The sequence below is a fragment of the Dromiciops gliroides genome, chromosome 2 (assembly GCF_019393635.1).
Source record: "Dromiciops gliroides isolate mDroGli1 chromosome 2, mDroGli1.pri, whole genome shotgun sequence".
NCBI classification, from domain to species: Eukaryota; Metazoa; Chordata; class Mammalia; order Microbiotheria; family Microbiotheriidae; genus Dromiciops; species Dromiciops gliroides.
In genome coordinates, this window is record NC_057862.1 from 388,571,520 (window position 1) to 388,589,479 (window position 17,960).

The 17,960-nt window shown below is 41.1% G+C and overlaps 1 protein-coding gene across 1 annotated transcript in view; it reads right to left on the minus strand.

The window, feature by feature from the left end:
- The window catches only part of NUP214 (nucleoporin 214), a 100,296-nt gene that overhangs the window by 14,461 nt on the left and 67,875 nt on the right, over positions 1-17,960 (minus strand). Inside the window, 5 exon segments of the mRNA XM_043986250.1 lie at positions 3,721-3,877; positions 7,035-7,105; positions 8,622-10,400; positions 12,320-12,381; positions 15,115-15,205. Of these exon segments, the coding sequence (XP_043842185.1) occupies positions 3,721-3,877; positions 7,035-7,105; positions 8,622-10,400; positions 12,320-12,381; positions 15,115-15,205 (2,160 nt within the window).

Sequence of the window (17,960 nt, forward strand, 5' to 3'; positions counted from 1 at the left end):
CCACAAAAAAAAAATTAATAAAATAAAAATAAAACAAAACAACAACAAAAAACATCCAAAAATCTATTTCCTCATTCTTTAACATTTCTTGGTTTTGTCTGTGTCACTGACTTTTCCCTTAAAAGGGGCATCCAGCCCCTAGGGCTCCTGGAAATTTCTATTTCAAAGGCTATCATTATTGTTTTAGGAGGTTCTTCATTGGTAAAATATATTAGCCAGTAAGAAAAAATGCCTAGTATTCTTTGGGAACCATTTCATAACCCACACTTTTGAGGCAACAAACACAGGCTTTTGAAGCCACTTATTTAAAAAAAAAAAAAAGGCACCCACTCTATCAGTTCCCCTTGTTGGTAAAAGGAGGAGAAAGTAAGTTTTATTTCCCAGGATGGATTCTTAACTTTTTTTATAGTAAAAACACTAGCAAAATACATCAGAAAAATCTTATCTGGACCACATGTTTTTACAAGAAAATGAATGAGAGAGGAATCCCCACAAATGACCAACATTAACATGGTACAAGGATGACTCAGAGAGGAAGTGACATGAGCATGGTTATACTTTGGATGGTTCCTAAAGGAAAGAACAACAGGAAAACATTGTGGTATAGCAGAAAAATCTTTGCTGAATATAGAGCCACAAAACCTAGATTCCAATCTGGACCTTGCTACTACTACCTCTGTGATGTTGGAGAAGTCACTACATTGGGCCTGGGGAGAGGCTGAATCAGATGATCTTGGAGGTCTCTTCCAGATCTAAAACCTATTCTAGGCCATTTTGTACCACTAAGGAAACCAAATATGAAACCAATGCAAAATTTCAGAAGCCGAGATAGGAAGATTATCTTCTGTTCCACTTTTCAGATTCATATCCTAAGACTAAATGTTAATTGCTGGACTTTTAAAAGACGGCTTCTTCATTTGTTGACATTCATATACCTTTCGTGTCCTTGAACTGAATGAATGTGTTGAAGATTGGAAACGATATTCTCAGTACAAAGCTAAAGAAGGTAACTGCTCTGTAATTCTAAATGCCTTCGGAGATCAGTGGTTCACTATGGGAGGAATCCTAGGTGAAGAGAGAAGCCCTTATATTGGATGGAGATCACACCAACTGCAAATGGACAGTATTTCTTGCTCCTCTTTTTTTCCCCCCTCAGTATTACATTTCCAGTTGTTTCTCAAGATTACAATCCAAGAGGAAAGGACAGAATGAGTAAAGTAAAAGTAAAGTAAAATTTTAAAATGCAGAGGCAGAAATGATCAGGGTATGATGATATGGAATAGACCAGCCTGGTTAAAGTAGAGAGCTTATTTTGGGGAAAGTGGTAAATGAAGTCAAAAAGGCAGAATGAAGAAGGCCTTCATGTTCAGACTGAGTCACCTCAACTTTTTCTCGAAAGCTATTGGGTTGATCAAAGGTTTTTGAGCAGAGGGTAATATCAGTCTGACGATGAATGGGATGTAAAATGGATTGAAGAAAAAAGAGCCCAGTTAAGAAGCTACTACAATAAGACCTTTCCAAGCTTCTCTGTATTTACATTCATCATTTTCTTATAGCAGAATAGTGTTCCATTGTATTCGTGTACCATAATTTGATTGGCTATTCCCCAGTTGATGGGCATCTACTTTGTTTCCAATTCTTTGTTATCACAAAAAATGCTGCTATAAATATTTTGGTGGATATGGGGAAAAAAAATAAAGAAGCTGCTACAATATCCAGAAAACCAGGCCTGTGTGTATGTGTATGTGTGTGTGGGGGTGGGGGTGACTGGTAATGGATGGACAATGTCCTCGATCAGGATGGGGAGTCAGGTTATGGCTGGTCATTCAGGGGAGTAAGGCGAGGACATGATCCCCTCCCCACCACACCTCATCAGTGCTACTCATTTACCCTATGTAGAGTCCTTACCCAATTTACTTTTGGAATAAGGAGGGAAGAAAAGCCAGAGAATAGGTATAAGTAGACAGAGAGAAAAGAAGAGAACTAGCAAGAGAGTTTCAATAGAGTAAGATGCTGAGACATTAAAAAATGACCACTGACTTTTCCTAGATAGCAGGAAGAGGTAGAAAAAAAATGACCAGTGATAACTTAGAAAAAGCCCATCATCACTAGTGATTTTTAAGAGTATAGTAAAGTATTTCCCCCCCAAACAGGAGTGAAATTATTTTTTCTTCATCCTCTCATTCTTTACTCTCATTTAATTATTTTTCCTTTCCAAATTTTTCTTTTCCTCTTTGTATATCTTTGGCTTACCATTCCACTCACAATAATTTCTTAGCTGGAGTGGCTACATATTCAATGCTCAAGAAGTTGCTGTCCTTGGTACTATCTAATTACACTTTAAATACTTTTAAGAGAACAAAACCAAACTCCAAACCCAACAACACATTTTTCGACTTTCTACTCCTCCAATTCAATTTTAAAGGAGTTACTGATGCTCCCTTGCTTCATAAAGGAATTACCCATAAAAATAATACCTGTATTTTTTTAGATGATCACCTCATTATTTTAAACCCCAATCCCCAGCTAGCACACTGATAATTATAACTTGAATATATAACATTCCAGTGAAGAGTGATGGTATTTCAAAACACTGTTTACATGAATAATGGTACAAAGTGGGATGGACCAATCCTTGCCCAATAAGCATTTATTAAGCCCCTGGGTGCTGGTAAACAGAAAATTCTAATGTGAAGATTCAAATTTTCAGGTTTAATTCCTCAAGTAGCAGACACAAAACTCTAACCAGATATATCAAAAACTGCATAAAAATTTCAGAAATACAATCTTGTGGGCAAGAGCATCCCTACCAGCTTCTTTGCTAAATAACCTGTTTTCCCTCATTCCTTCTGTTGTCAGTGATGTCATAATTACGGCCACAGAGCCTTCAGATTCAAAAGGGAGAAAAATAAAGGAAGAGTTTTGTTTTGAACTAGATGGGGACTCAATATTAGAGACACATGTCTATTGAGTCTGTAGAACACCAGCTCTCGGTTCATTAAATTTTTATGTTACACATTAAATGAGAGAATAGAAGACTTGGACTGTGAGCATGACAGAATTCTAGTTTCCTGATCTAATCCTCTCATCAGCAGCATGATAATTTTTAATGATTTAAAAAACAAACTTCATATTACTTTCAACCACGAACAGACAGATCAACAAAGAACCTTAGAAATGAGAGGAAATGGAGTGAATATAGCTTCAGAGGAAAATCGAACAAAAATGCCACTGATGAGAAATAATTAAGGCTTCTAACTTTTGGGTGACATTTCCCTACAAAAGCCGAGTTTCAGAGACAGATTAAAAGAGGGCCATCACACCAATGAAAATGATCCCCACCCAAAACAAACCTCACACAGGTTTTTGTCTTCTTAAACATGATTTCTGGTTGTCTGTTTGCATTCATATCGTATCACTTCACTCCCAACCAACAAGAGAAAGACATGGATGGGCATGGGAAACAAATGCCTAGCACAATTATACACATTTTTTCAAACTGCCTCGTGGATTTTGGACATTCCATGTTAAACAGGTTCCATATAAAGAAAAAGTCACACCCGCACTTAGGAAAATCTTTTAAATGGGCACTTGTTCCCTTTTTTGTTGTTCATTTTTCTTATTTCACTTCCTATTAAAACACCGTAAAGGAGGTGATACTGATGAAAGACCAAGGAATAGGGAAAATTCTCATTTTCTCTGAACATCTGGCTTGCTTACTTGGGGTGCCTGAAGATCCAAATCCCCCGCTGGCTGAGCTGAATGGGTTTTTGTTGGCGGCATCCTGGCTGGGTTTTCCTCCAAGGCCACTGAAGAAACCCCCCCCTCTTCCAGTGCTTCCAGACCCAAACAAGCCTCCACTGGAAGATGATGACTGCTGGGAAACAAAAGGAACAGGAAGTATGATACGATTAGAGGTCACTACAAAATGGCAGGGCATATCCGTGGGCAGGATGCCCTCATGTACCATACAAGTAGAAAAATTGTTTTGTTAATGCATACTCCAGAAATCTGAAAAGAAGCTAGGTCTGAACATTCCTAAAGGAGAGGGGGTTTTCAAATTGTTCTTTGTCTAGGCCTCTATAAAAGAGTTTGAGAAATGATCTGTAAATGTTGGCTGCTTTTAATTGGTATTTATACTGTCGTCTCTGGTCCTTGTCCTACATTAACCAAGTTAGGGGCATAAAATCCAATTTTCAAGAATTCTACAGTCTCAAAAGGTTTGAAAACACCACTCATTATAAACCATGAAGAACCCTACAACTTCTGGCTCTTATACAGTCAGACTGAATGCATCAGCTCCTGACAACATGTGATCTGTGCCGCCTTTCCTCTCCTTTCTACACTTTTATTTGATAATGACTTTCACGGCACTGAAGAAATCAGCCGAAATTAGTTGCATTGTTGAAATGATGACCACAGCTGAATTCTGTCCAAGTTCTCAAATCTTGTCTTCGGATGCTGTCATTAGCTTAGAAATGCATGCTGAGTCAAAGCTGTACCAAAGACCTTGTTTCCCAGAGTGGAAATCAGTTCTTCTGGGCAGATGAAAGACAAACTCTAAGGGTCATTAACATCATTCAAGTGTCCAGTCTCCTTTGTTACTGGACATACCAGAAGATATATACCATATATGGTGTGTATATATATATGGTATATACCATAGGGGAGAAGTCAGGAAGACCTGGGCTCCAATCCTGCTGCAGATACTTACTAGCTGGGTAACTCTGGCCCAGTCATGTAAGCACTCTGAGCTCAGGGCTGTTGTGCAAATCAAATGAGGAAAAGCATGTAGAGACCTGTGCAAACTTTCAAGTCCCATATGAATATGAGCCGCTATTTCTGTTATTCATTAAAGGCTTGGTGAAACTTATTACCAGGCATAAGATTCCAAGGTTCAACAACTGTGACAGTTGGAAAAGCTAACAGGATCATTTCATGACTAAGCTGCAATAGCCAAAATTAAATAGATTTAGCTCAAGTATCAGAGCCCCTGCCTATCTGCAAGGGAAGAAATTTGCCAATCCCCTCAAATACTGAAACAAGGAATGAGTAAGGAAGGAATAGTCTCATCTGGGAAAAGCTTGATCAGGACAAATCACAAGGTGGGCCATTTGGGAGGTGATCATACAGTGGAAAGGACCGTGAGCTTAGAGTCAAAAAGACCTGAGTTCACATGCTGCCTCGGACACTCATGCCTAGGTGACCCAGGTCACTTGACCTCTTTAAGTCTCAGTTTCCTAGTCTTTAAAAGGATGGGGGTGAGGGGATGGAAGACTCCATAAGGACCCCTCTGAGGTCATTTAATTTCTCTGGGCATCAGTTTCCTCATCTACAGAATGAGGGGGTTGGCCATGACAGCCTCTAAGTTCCTGTCCAGTTCTGAATCTAAATCTAGGATCCCATAATATCCTAAGCAGCAAACTGCTAAAGGACAAATCAGCATTATTTCCTTTATGTGATACAGTGGGGAGTAGCCAGAATACACAGGAACCTGCTGGAAGAATAGCTACGAACATATATTTGGATGGCTTGTGGCCTATCAAGAAAGTGAAAGTAAAATGAGAACATGCTTTGGGCTGAATGTGTTTTCATCACCCCTCCTGACTTTTCACTAGCCTGGCAGCCAGATGTTCTGGTTTTGCTGCTTAGTGATGAAGTTCAGACTCATGAGAAATAGTCTGGGGAAGCACGACTGCCTTGTGTGATACACTGCCAAGCCCTCTGGTTCAGTAAATGCATACTGTCAGGTTGCTGGGGAAACTCAGCAAGGGAACCAAAGGCAGCCTCTGTACTGCAGGCTCGATAATGGTGTCCTTACTACCTGAGGTGAAAGGTCCCCTCCCACACTAGGATCATTACAATGGAAAGCACCTATCACAGGGGATGCTTAATTTCACACATTTAACAAGCTCTCAGGTGCAGCAGAGCACTGAAAGAGAGGGGGCCTCCTGAAAATAATAAGCAAGAAACTCACAAGATGCCTAGTTTCCTCCCTTCCCTTCTACTTATATCCTCACCTCCTCTCCCTAGGCCAATAGCTAAAGGGCCAGAGTCACATTTAAACAGGTTAGGGAGTCTTTGGGAAGGAAGCACAACTCAGTAACTATGATTTAATCTCTTACAGCAGGCATAAATTGAGAGAGGCTGCCTTCTCCAAAAAGAGAATCCAAAAAGTGAAGGATGGAAATAACTGGAATTTGGGACCCACCCCAAAGATTCTTGGGAGAGTTCCACAGAGGATGCAGAGATGGTGTAGATTCCCATTTCCCCACAATTCCAATGCTTTTGGACTCCTTTGGACCTTTCCATCATACCTTTCTTCATCCTTAGAAAATCTAATTATGCTGCAAGACTGAATCTGCCTGGTCCTAACATCTCATCAGTAGCTTCTGCTCCTCTGATCAGATCCTCTGACTGGAGGGCAGGGCCCCTCCACCCCCGCTCCTTACCCCAAACTGCTTTTGGACTTGTTGGAACTTTTCATCATGTCCCAAAACAAGTACCCCACCACCCTCTTCCCCTTTTAGTCTTTTTGGGTGTTGTCGTTAGATTGCAAGTTCCTTGAGGGCAGAGACTGTCTCCTCCCCCCCCTCCCCCTGCCAATTTGTTTGTATCCCCACTGCTTATCATAGTGCCTGGCACAGAGTAGGTGCTTAATAAACATTTATTGACAGACTAGGCAACAAGGGGTAGGAGAAAGAGGGTGGGACCTGAGTCCACATCCCAGTATTGCCATTTACCGGCTGGCACTGTCATTTTACTTGTCTTACTTATCTACAAAATGGGGGAAATAATACTTGTATTTGTGTATCATAGGACTGTTGTGAGGAAAGAGCTCTGTAGACTTCAAAATGCTCTAACAATGTGAGAAGAAACTAAATCACATTTTGTAGCATTGGTATTTGCAGGATGAGCTGAGGGCATCTGGGGAGGCTTGGGAATATGAAGGAATCATATGTAAAACGAAAATACCAGTGAAATATTCTGACATATGTCCACTCACACCCCCACAACCACAACTGTCACTCTACCTGGCCAAAGACAGTGCTTCCAGTCCCTGCGGCCTGGCCAAACACAGAACCTGTGTTGCTGGAACCAAAGCCTGTAAAACAAAATCATCATCAGTATTCTTCTTATGGCCTGTGATCACTGAGATGTGGCTTTTTCTCTCATGGCCTCATTTGTGCCATCCTGGAGCTTTGACACTGGAAGGGAAGAAGTGGGATGGGAAGGTGGAAGGAAAGAAGAGAAGGGGAGAAGAAGAGGGAGGGAAGACATGAGAAGAGGAAGGGATAAAGATGGGAAGGGAAAGAAGGGAAGAAAAAGAGGGAAAAGGAGGAGAGGCAGAGAAAGGAGTCTGCACTGAACAGAAGAGAGACCTCAGAAGTGTTTCTGGATTAGCTTCTAGGTCTCCAGCAGAGAAGAGAGAATGAATGTTTAATTCTTTGGAGAATCTTATGAAGCCTCTGCTTTCTTCACTCTCTGGGTCAGGGCATTCGCCTCCTGGTCATACTTCAAATCAACCAAACAGGCAGGAAGGAGCCCCCTCAGATAACAGGAGTGAGAGGGTCACTTGGTTCAAATTGCTCATTTTTCAGATGAGGAAAGAGAAGCCAAGTGATCTGTGTGCAGCCACTCGGAGAGTAAATGAGACAGGTTTTGATTTGGGGCCTTCTGACTTCAAGGTGTAGGACTCTTTCCACTCTACCATGCTGCTTCTATTCAGGCCTTATTCTAAAAGAATATAAATGAGGGGATGAATACCCATTAATGAATTTGTCTACCAAAAAACCCCAGAAGAAAAGCATTCACGTGGTCTACTGACAGATGAACCACCATTCACAGGAGTTAGAAGATCTAAGTTCTCTGCCTTGGATACTGGCTACCTGTGGGCCTCAGTTTCTTCATTTGGAAAAACAAGGGTGTGTGCAATTACATGGCCTTTGAGTTACCTTTCAACTTTAGTTCTATGATCTTTGATCCTATGATCACTGGAGTCAAAGAAACACAAAAGTGGGTAAATCTTTTCAAGGTCTTGAGGCCTCTCAAAATGTACAAATATCATCTAATCGAACTGAGCAACAGTGAGGTGCCAGGTTTCACTTTCAAAAAAGTAACATGTTAAAAGGCAGTCAATGAAAAACAATAAGAAAACCCCCACCCATCAGGAGTAGTACAGCAAAATGAAGATCCCTGCATCAAGAGTCAAAGTGCTTGGGTCTGAGTCCTGCTTTCCAGCAAGTTCTAAGGCACACAACTACCTCTGGGCCCTGGGGGAGCTCTTTACCTCAATCAAAGAAAGGGGTTGGACTAGATCTAAGGGTCTCTTCCCTCTAGGGTCCACAAAAATCTCCCAAAGTTTCCAGGTTCTCACCACAAAGTGCCTTCCAGCTCCAAAAGTCTAAAGGTCACTAAGTGGCCTATAGTGACTTTCATGCTGTTGCTTATGGCCCAATGCTAGTTGATGCAATGGGAAATGGATGAATTAATAAACCTGGAGTTGGAAATGAACAGGTAGGGGCAGGGCCATCCTTGTTAAATTAAGGACATAACTGAAACTTGCAGTTCCATAGGGCCCCACCTGGTTCTGTTCTCTGTTCTCTCCGGCAGACTCTTACCTGAAGCCTGGCAAAAGCTGAAGCCAGAAGATGATGAGGTGGTCGTGGTGGCTGCAGCACCACCAAACACAGAGCCTCCTTGGCCAAAGCCTGTGCTCTGCCCAAAGGCTGGAGGATTGCTCTGCCCAAAAAGACTGCTGCCAGTACTGGCAGAAGACTGGCCAAAAGAGAAGGAACTGGCACTATTGGTGCTAGAGGAAGCGCCGAAGACATTCCCACTGCTGACAGCAGTAGTAGATGAGGCAGACTGCCCAAAGGCAGGTGCTGAGCCAAAACTGGTCTGACTGAATGAAAACCCACTTGCAGAGCTGCTCGCAGGCTGTCCAAAGGCAGGTGCCTGCCCAAAGGCTGCCTGCCCAAAGCCCCCAGCGGGAGTGGTGCCAAACGCTGGACTCCCAAACCCTGGGCTAGACACCTGGGCTGTGGCTGTCGTAGTTGTGGCTGCACTGCCTGTCTGCTGCCCAAACAGCGTAGGTGCTGAGGTAGCCGCCAACTGTCCAAACACAGAGGCAGCAGAAGGGGCAGAGGTGGTGTCACTGGCTGGCTGGCTGAAGGCAGAACCTGTAGAACTGGTGGTGGGGGTTGGTGGGAACACAGGTGCTCCCGCAGCGGCAGCCCCAAACCCAGCTGGGCTTGGGGCCATAGAAGCCGCAGTGCTGGAGGGGGGTGGAGCACCAGGAGAGGCCACAGCCCCCTGGGTCACACCTGAGGCAGAGGCTGACGTCGCTGCACTTTGCTCAGGCGCCAAGGTGGACATGGAAGATGCCTCGGGCTTGGCTTTGGCTTCAGAAATGCCTGTGGTTGCCCCGCTGGCTTCTGTGGAAGGTGCCCCAGGGCCACTGGCTGCAGAAATACTGGAGTCCCCTGCCACAGGGGACAGAACAGGGGGCTCTTTTTTAACCACTTCCAGAGGTGGCCCTGGGGCTGGAGGTTGGTCAGGTGGCGGTGGCTGCTGCTGGTCTGCAAGTGCAGGGACAGAGGAGCCTGGTACCTCATTGTCCCCTGGCTTCTCGGACGATGCCAAGGATTTGGCATCTCCCGTGCTTTTTCCAGGGGACCCAGGAAGGACAGGAGCAGAGGGTGGACTCAAGAGATTACTGAATGATAAAGGAGGTGCTGTCACAGGGAGGGTGGCAGGGGGGGCAGTGGTTGGAGCAGGTGTTGCTGAAGGGAGGGGCATTGTACTGCCAGTCTGTCCAAATGAAAAAGTGGGCTTGCTGCCACTCAAAGAGGTCCCACCCAGATTCAGAGCCCCTGAGGCTCCTGAACTGGTGAGCTGGAGGCCACCAAATAAACTACCCGTGGAACTACTCAGGCCTGTGCTGGCCGACGTTGTCACTGTTGTGGTGGTCATGGTTGAGGTCACGGGGGCCTCCATGGGCTTCCCTAAGAGGGAAGAGCTGCTGAAGCTAAATTCAGGAGTTATGGTGGACATCTTGGCAGGCTGCACACTGGGTAAGTTTATGGACGGGCTCTTACTGGAGGCTTTTGCATTATCATCTGCCTGGCCAACTCTCAGTCCTGAGAAACTCCCCAGTGTTTCTCCAGCCAAGGAATTTGGAAACAGATGCTCGCCCAGCTTTAGGGGAGACGCATCAGGCTTGCTAGATGTTGTGGAAGTGGCTGCTGCCGCTGCCGCCAGTGTTGCTGGTTTATTAGAGGAGGCCACATCTCCAGAAGAGCTGAATGCTGTTCCAGCGCTGCTGGCTGCTTGCAAGATCCCTGGATTAAATGAGAACGTATCGTATAGATTTGGCTCTTTCGTTGTGGCAGATGTCACTACATTGAGACAAAAGAATATTGGAAAACAAATTATATTATACAGTAGGTAACCATCCTCTGATATTTCTTTACCTTCCCTTCAAAATAACAGGGACAGTTTTATTTCCAAAGACAGTTTTATTTTAGAGCAGGATGAATGAATTTGTACCCTTGAATTCTAGCTAATTTTTACTCACTGGTTGCCATTACAAAGGAGCACTAGTGTGTCTCTGGAATATACAATGTGAGTATCCATTTTATAGCTGTTAATTATACTGCAAACAGGATATTTAGGTGTGTAAAGTAAAACTTTAACACCTAAAGTGTAGATGATTTTCAGTAATAATATCCCTTATATTCCATTATGTATTTTTCTTATTGTAAATTATTTTTATAAATTTTTATAAATGTATAAATTTACCACTGAGTAGAAAAAAATTCATCTATCTTTTGTCACTATCGCTTTTAAGGTCATTCTGCTGTTTTGGGAAAATATACATTGCTATTATTTTCAGTTCTTAATTCAGAGGACTTAGTTCATCCTAATTACCAAGGTACAAGAAGTACCACTTAAATAATAGCTTAACGGGCACTTTTAAAGGCATAATTGACAGGCCAAAGACTAGCCTCAAGAAAAAGATTAGGACCTTTAACAACTAAGAGAAAGGGTAAACAACTGTAATTGCAGCAATAGACAGCACTGCTCTGAGGAGTTGGTAAAACTGGAAATAGAACCTCTGTTTTCTAAGAGTTATCACATGAAACAGCCATTGTGTCAATAGGAAATATGCTTAATAGAATGACAAGGTAAATGAAAAAGCACACTGAGATTCTTTTGAGGTAACCAGATTCTGATCAAATAAACTTTTTTCCATTTTTTTTTTTTGGTGGTGGTGGGGGGGGGGGGGGTGAGGCAGTTGGTGTTAAGTGACTTGCCCAGGGTCACATAGCTAGTAAGTGTCAAGCGTCTGAGGCCACATTTGAACTCAGGTCCTCCTGAATCCAGGGCTGGTGCTTTATCCACTGTGCCACCTAGCTATCCCCAAATAAACTTTTAGAAAAAATGACTCGTGTAACACATTGGGCATCCTGTGGGATTACTAAAATGATATTAAGAAAAAAGAGTTGGGTCTTATTTTTTCATGGTACTATGTTCACCACAGGGAGTAAAATACTCACATAAAAAGCATAGTTTTAGACATGCAAATGAAAAAGACAAATGGAATAAAGAAATCTCCAATTGTATGGCTTTTATGTTAATACAATGACTTGATGTCCAGATGCAAATTTAGTTACTTTTTATTAAAAACTGAGGCAGTCAGAGATCCCTTGCATTATTCAATAAAAATCAAACATTTAAAATATATTAAATATTTTATTAGAGGGCAGCTAGGTGGGCACATTGGATAGAGCACCGGCCCTGGAGTCAGGAGTACCTGAGTTCAAATCCGGCCTCAGACACTTAACACTTACTAGCTTGGGGGAAGCTAGGTGGTGCAGTGGATAAAGCACCAGCCCTGGATTCAGGAGTACATGAGTTCAAATCCGGCCTCAGACACTTGACACTTACTAGCTGTGTGACCCTGGGCAAGTCACTTAACCCCCATTGCCCTGTAAAAAAAACCCCAAAACAAAAAACAACAAACACTTACTGGCTGTGTGACCCTGGGCAAGTCACTTAACCCCAATTGCCTCACGTAAAAAAAAAACAAAACCAAAAAAACCCACCAAAAATAAAATCAGACCTTTCAAGTATCAAAGTACTATTATAGTTATGACGATGGCATTAACAACAACAACCATCTTGCTATGGGTATTTTAACAACAGAGAATTGGCAGCCTGTAGAGAGATGCAAAACACATAAAAAAGAGAAGGAATTAGTGTTTGTTTAGGGGAAGACACGAAAGTGTAACTTGCATAATTCACAGAACTTTACCTTGTGAGACAGTGAAGTTAGAAGGTGGTGCTGATGTTATTGCTCCAAAATTAAAGCCAGTCCTAGAGAATGAAAGAAAAAACAGTTGAAACGCGCAATAAACATTCCCCATCCCTAAACATTTTTGTTAATTTAACCACTGAATATTTATTAAACACTTACAACCTATTATGTAAGAGGCTCTGGGTTCTATCTGCTGTAAGGGATACAAAGAAATTTAAAATATGGTCTCAATCTTCAAGCAGCTCACAATTCAGCAGGAAAAACAGAGGCAGTGAGGGCTACAGGGGTTTAAAAGAAGGAGAGATACAGCGACAGTCCAGGCTATTGGGCAAGGGCTTCATGGTGTTAACACCTAAGTTGGAATTTGAAAGTTAGGTAGGACTGGAGCAGGTGAGAAGGTAGCAAGACATTCCTGGCAAAGGGAAATAATACAAGGGAAGTTGCAGATGCTTGAAAACCTCAGATGCACTTGGAGGAAGCAAGGCCATCAGTCTGGGCTCAGTGAACAATTCATGGAGGACAGCAGTAGGAAAGGACCATGCTGGAAAAGTAAGTAGGGGCCATAGAGCAAAGAACCTCTTTCATCATCCACCCCATGAATATAGGACCAAAATTCTATTTAAAAACATGCATATTAAGATCCTGACCACAAAAGAGAGGTTCTTCTGCCACGTGTGAAGCATATGTATAAAATACAAGAGGTAGTCTTCTTATTTATTTGGCAGAACCCTGAGTTACAGGTTGGACAGTCTGGTTCAGACAGATCCGACTCTTTTTAACCTTCCCTTTCCTTCCTCTTTTTCTATACACTTTCTTTTCACTATTAGAGAAGCTGCCAGAACCAAAAAGCAAATTCAGCACAACAGAATGCTGTAAAAAGCAGTGGAAGAAGTTAAAATAGAATTCGATAGGAAAGAACAATATTCAAATCAGGTGGTTATGTGCTGTAGTGAGGATTTGGGTTTTTCTGTATACTTCATAACACTATCCCATCTTCACTATGAACTAGGTATATTAGTTACCATCACATTGTCAGAATAAATCCACAGAAATAGCTGCTTTGTCCAGTTAGTAGGCATTTAGAGTTTTTATAAATTTCTTCACTGTTCAGAGGGAGGGAATATTTTTTTGTTGTTGTTGTTTTTTTATGTATGAGGTATTTTATTTTTTCCATTACATGTAAAGATAGTTCTCAACTTTTGTTTATACATGCTTTACAATTTCAGATTTTTCTCCCTCCCTCCCCCCTCCCCTAGACAGCAGGCAATCTGATATAGGTTATATCTATATATCTCTATACATATACATATAGATATATATACATACATATATATACACATAATAACATTAATCCTATTTCTGCATTAATCCTGTTACAAGAGAAAGAATCAGAGCAGTGATGCAAAACCTCAAAATAGAAAGAAAAAAAAAAAAAACCAACAGCACCCAAAACAGAAGAAATAATATGGTTCAATCAGCATCTATACTCCACAGTTCTTTCTTTCTTTTTTTTTCTTGGATTTGGAGATCCTCTTCTATCATGAGTTCCCTGGAACTCTTTTGTACCATTGCATTGGTGAGAAGAATAGAGGGAGGGAATATTAACCTGGTGGCCATAATATTGATACTTGATTTCCTTGGATGGTTTTACTAATTTGTACAGCTTAGAAACAAATCTACCTTTTATTATTAGCGTCTGTGGGGGGAAAATGATTTGTTTACCTCCTGATGGGAAAGATTAACCAGCATTTGTAAAGCACCTGACTATTCTGAAAACTGTTTTAACTTTACAATTGCTCCAAATTATTTCTCCAAAAGTAAAGACAAACTGAGGATCTGTCACATACTACCATTTAATCTTCCTGTAGCCCCAATCTAAATTCTCTCTTTCATACTTCACTCTTAACAGGTTAGCTTTAAAGCCTACCAAGAGAATACTAAAATCAGGAAAAGAATGTTTGGTTAATATGATTTCAACTACAGAATAAAAGTCCCCCCATTCACCCCCCCAAACCAAAACCCCAAACAAGAAATACAACCAAACAAAAAAAAAATCTTAAGAGGCTTCTTATAGATGCAATTGAATACATAAGACCAAACTCTGGATGGTTTTTATATCATCATAATTCCATCTCTGTAGGAAACTGAATGCTTGAGGAGATTTCACAGGTTTCAACACGAATTCTTGCAACAATGTTTTAGCATTTACAGAAACAATTTTCAGAAAAAATTAAACACTCTTGTTTCAAGGGTTGGAAAAGTTCATCTTGAGTGGTATGGAAGTCAAGGACATGAATTCTTTTTAACTAATGTGAATTTTTATAATCTAACAATCTAAAAATTTAACAGAAATAGATTCCTCCACTTGCATATAAAAACTAATGCTTCAAAATACCCCTATGCCTTTTGTCATCTTCCCTAGAAAGCTATAAGATGTTGGACTTGTAATCAAGAAAAGCCATTTCAGCTGGTCTAGCCCACATGTCACAGTTGCTGAAATGAAGAGTAAACAGATTAACAATGCAGATCAACTTAAAATTTAGCACAGGCTCTCCCTAAAATAATCAGAACCATCCTGGTGAAATCATATGATAGCGCATGCAGAAATTTAAGTTAAAATGGGAAAAATATCCATGCTAATACATTAAGCCACTAGCACTCATTGTCAGCTAGAGAGGGGCTGACATTTTTCAGACTTGTAAAAATGATTCCAAGATATAAATTCAGGGAGGTCATCTATAAAGTTGATGAAAACATGTAACCTTGCCGTGGAATTTAATTTCAATACTGACCCTGATGAAGAGAACGAAAATGGCTTGTTGAACTGTCCAGCTGCTGATGAAGTCGAAGTCACAGTTGTTTCCATCTTGGTTGTCCCTGGACCTAAAGTGACATAAACAAGTAAGTCTATTCCATGAAGTCAATTTGGTAACAACTCCTTGTATGCTATTCTTCTCCCCCCTTCTCCCACTCCCCATTCCACATTACTACCTATATCTACCACTGTAACTGCACTGTGGTTTCACATACCTATCAATTATATCTATTTATCAACAGATAGCTCCACCCCCCATTCACTTTTTGTCAACGGCCCCCAAAATTGGAGTGTCTCAATGACTTCTGTTCAATTCTAAACTTCTTCTTGCTCATTTAATAATACCAAGAGTGATTTAAACACACACACACACACACACACACACACACACACACACACACACACCCCTCTTGTTTATAAATGAGATCATACTATTATTGTTCATAAAAGATGATAGGAGCACTCCTCTCTAATTAGTTGCACATTAAGTTTAAAAAGCATCTTCTTAAAATGGGTAAACGGTGGTTTTTCATGAATGGAAAGAGGAAGAAGAAAAATAAACTTTCAGAAATATTTAATCCTAGCCCCCCACCCCTGAGACTGAGGCTTGTTCTTTCTGTAATAAATGCCACTGTTATTCTGCTCACTAGGAAAGAAGACTAAAGAGAGTATTTCATAACCACCACTGAATGATGGACTCCTACCTAGAAAGGTATCTGAGAATCGATTAACAGTTGTGTAATACAGGAACAAAGACAAGTTTCCAAAGATTTATCTAGTTTGTGTAATTGACAGATATCTCAATTCTAAAGAATGACAAAAAAAATCTCTTAAATAAAACCATCAAAAGGAGTTGGGGCATAAAATCTTGCAGCTTTATTTAGTATGTTAATGGGAAAAGTCTACTTGTTAACTTGTGGGTTCCAAATGAATCAGGAATCTTGCTAAAATATTCCCTTATAAAGTTTCTGGTTGAATCAAGCAGTATTAGACACTACCTTCTTGTGATATTAGATGATTCCTGATTCCCTTTTTCTTTCTTTCTTTCTTTTTTTTTTTGTGGGGCAATGAGGGTTAAGTGAGTTGCCCAGGGTCACACAGCTGGTTAAGTGTCAAGTGTCTGAGACCGGATTCGAACTCAGGCCCTCCTGAATCCAGGGCCGGTGCTTTAAACCACTGTGCCACCCAGCTGCCCCCAATTCCCTTTTTCTTAAGGGACTGGTATTTCATATTATACTCAGACTCTGTACTTTGGGGTTGCATAAATATTAGAACAAGAATATATACTATCTACTAATAAGGCTTTTGGAGAAAGTCTTTCCAACTAAGCTTTTTTTAAGTATTTGGAAAATACTTGAGATTTCATCAAATTGGACTTCCAGGAAAGATGGCAGCCCAAACAGAGGCAAACAGTTCGGCTCATACATACCTACTCTAGCAAAAAATAAAAATTAAAAAAGAGAGAGAATCACACCAAACCAATAGTGATCAAAAAATCCCATGAGAGCTACAGTAAGTGACTTCTGCCACCCTAGAATTGCAGTCACTCAGAAACCTACAGGCAATAGGAAAATGGGCTGTCAGCAAAGCAAGCACCAGCATAGGCAAAAGAGGCTGCCAGTCTCCCAACCAACTAGAGATGGGCCCAGACACAAGGACATGTGTAGTGTGTAAGACTCTATGTCCAGAGGCAGGAAGCAATGAGAGCTGAGAGTTCCCTGAGAAAGCTGTAGGGTGATCAGAAACCCATGGTATTAAACTTGGAAACCACCAAGAATGGCAGCAACCAGTTATGACAGGAAAACCCCAGGTACCCAACGGTTCAGAAGTTCTTCACATTCTCTCTTAAAACTCAAAAGAGAGTCCATGAAAGATTCCAGGGGGCCCTAACACCAGGAGAGAGAATTCAGTGGTAGGAATTCAGGAGACCCAGGGCTAGACCAAGAATGTGGACGTGGAACCTAAAGCTAGAAAGATAAGTAAACCAAAGATGACACTAGCTAGTATTAAAAAATGACTGTTGATTTAGAGGCCTCAAATTCAGAAAGTATCTTTATAACAACTGCAAGAAAATGGATTTCCCAGAAAGACTACATGAATAACTAAAAGAAATGAAACAAGAGATTAAAAAAGGGCAAATGGATTCCCTAAAAGCTGCAAGAGACCTGACAAATCATTATCTCTATGAAAAAACAAAAATATCAGAACAAAATATTGAAAAAAATAATAAAGAAAAAGAAGAGAAAATGAAAATGTCTATTATTAAAAAATGGAAAAGAGGGGCAGCTAGATGGCTCAGTGGATAGAGCACCGGCCCTGGATTCAGGAGTACCTGAGTTCAAATCCGGCCTCAGACACTTAACACTTACTAGCTGTGTGACCCTGGGCAAGTCACTTAACCCCAATTGTCTTACTAAAAAAAAAAAAAATGGAAAAGAGGTCAAGGAGAAATAACTTAAGAATTAATCAATGAGGGGCAGTTAGGTGGTGCAGTGGATAGAGCACCAGCCCTGGAGTCAGGAGTACCTGAGTTCATATCTGGCCTCAGACGCTTGACACTTACTAGCTGTGTGACCCTGGGCAAGTCACTTAAGCCCAATTGCCTCACCAAAAAAAAAAAAAAAAAAAAAGAATTAATTAATGAGCTACCTAAAAAAACATGATTAAAAAAAGAAAAAGGCCTGGACACTATATTTCAAGGACTCATAAACAAAAAATACTCCAATCTCTTCAAATCAGAGGGCAAAATGAAGATGTGAAGAATTACCTCCTGAAAGAACCCCCCCCCCCCCCAAAGTCCCAGGAATGTCATAGCTAAAATCC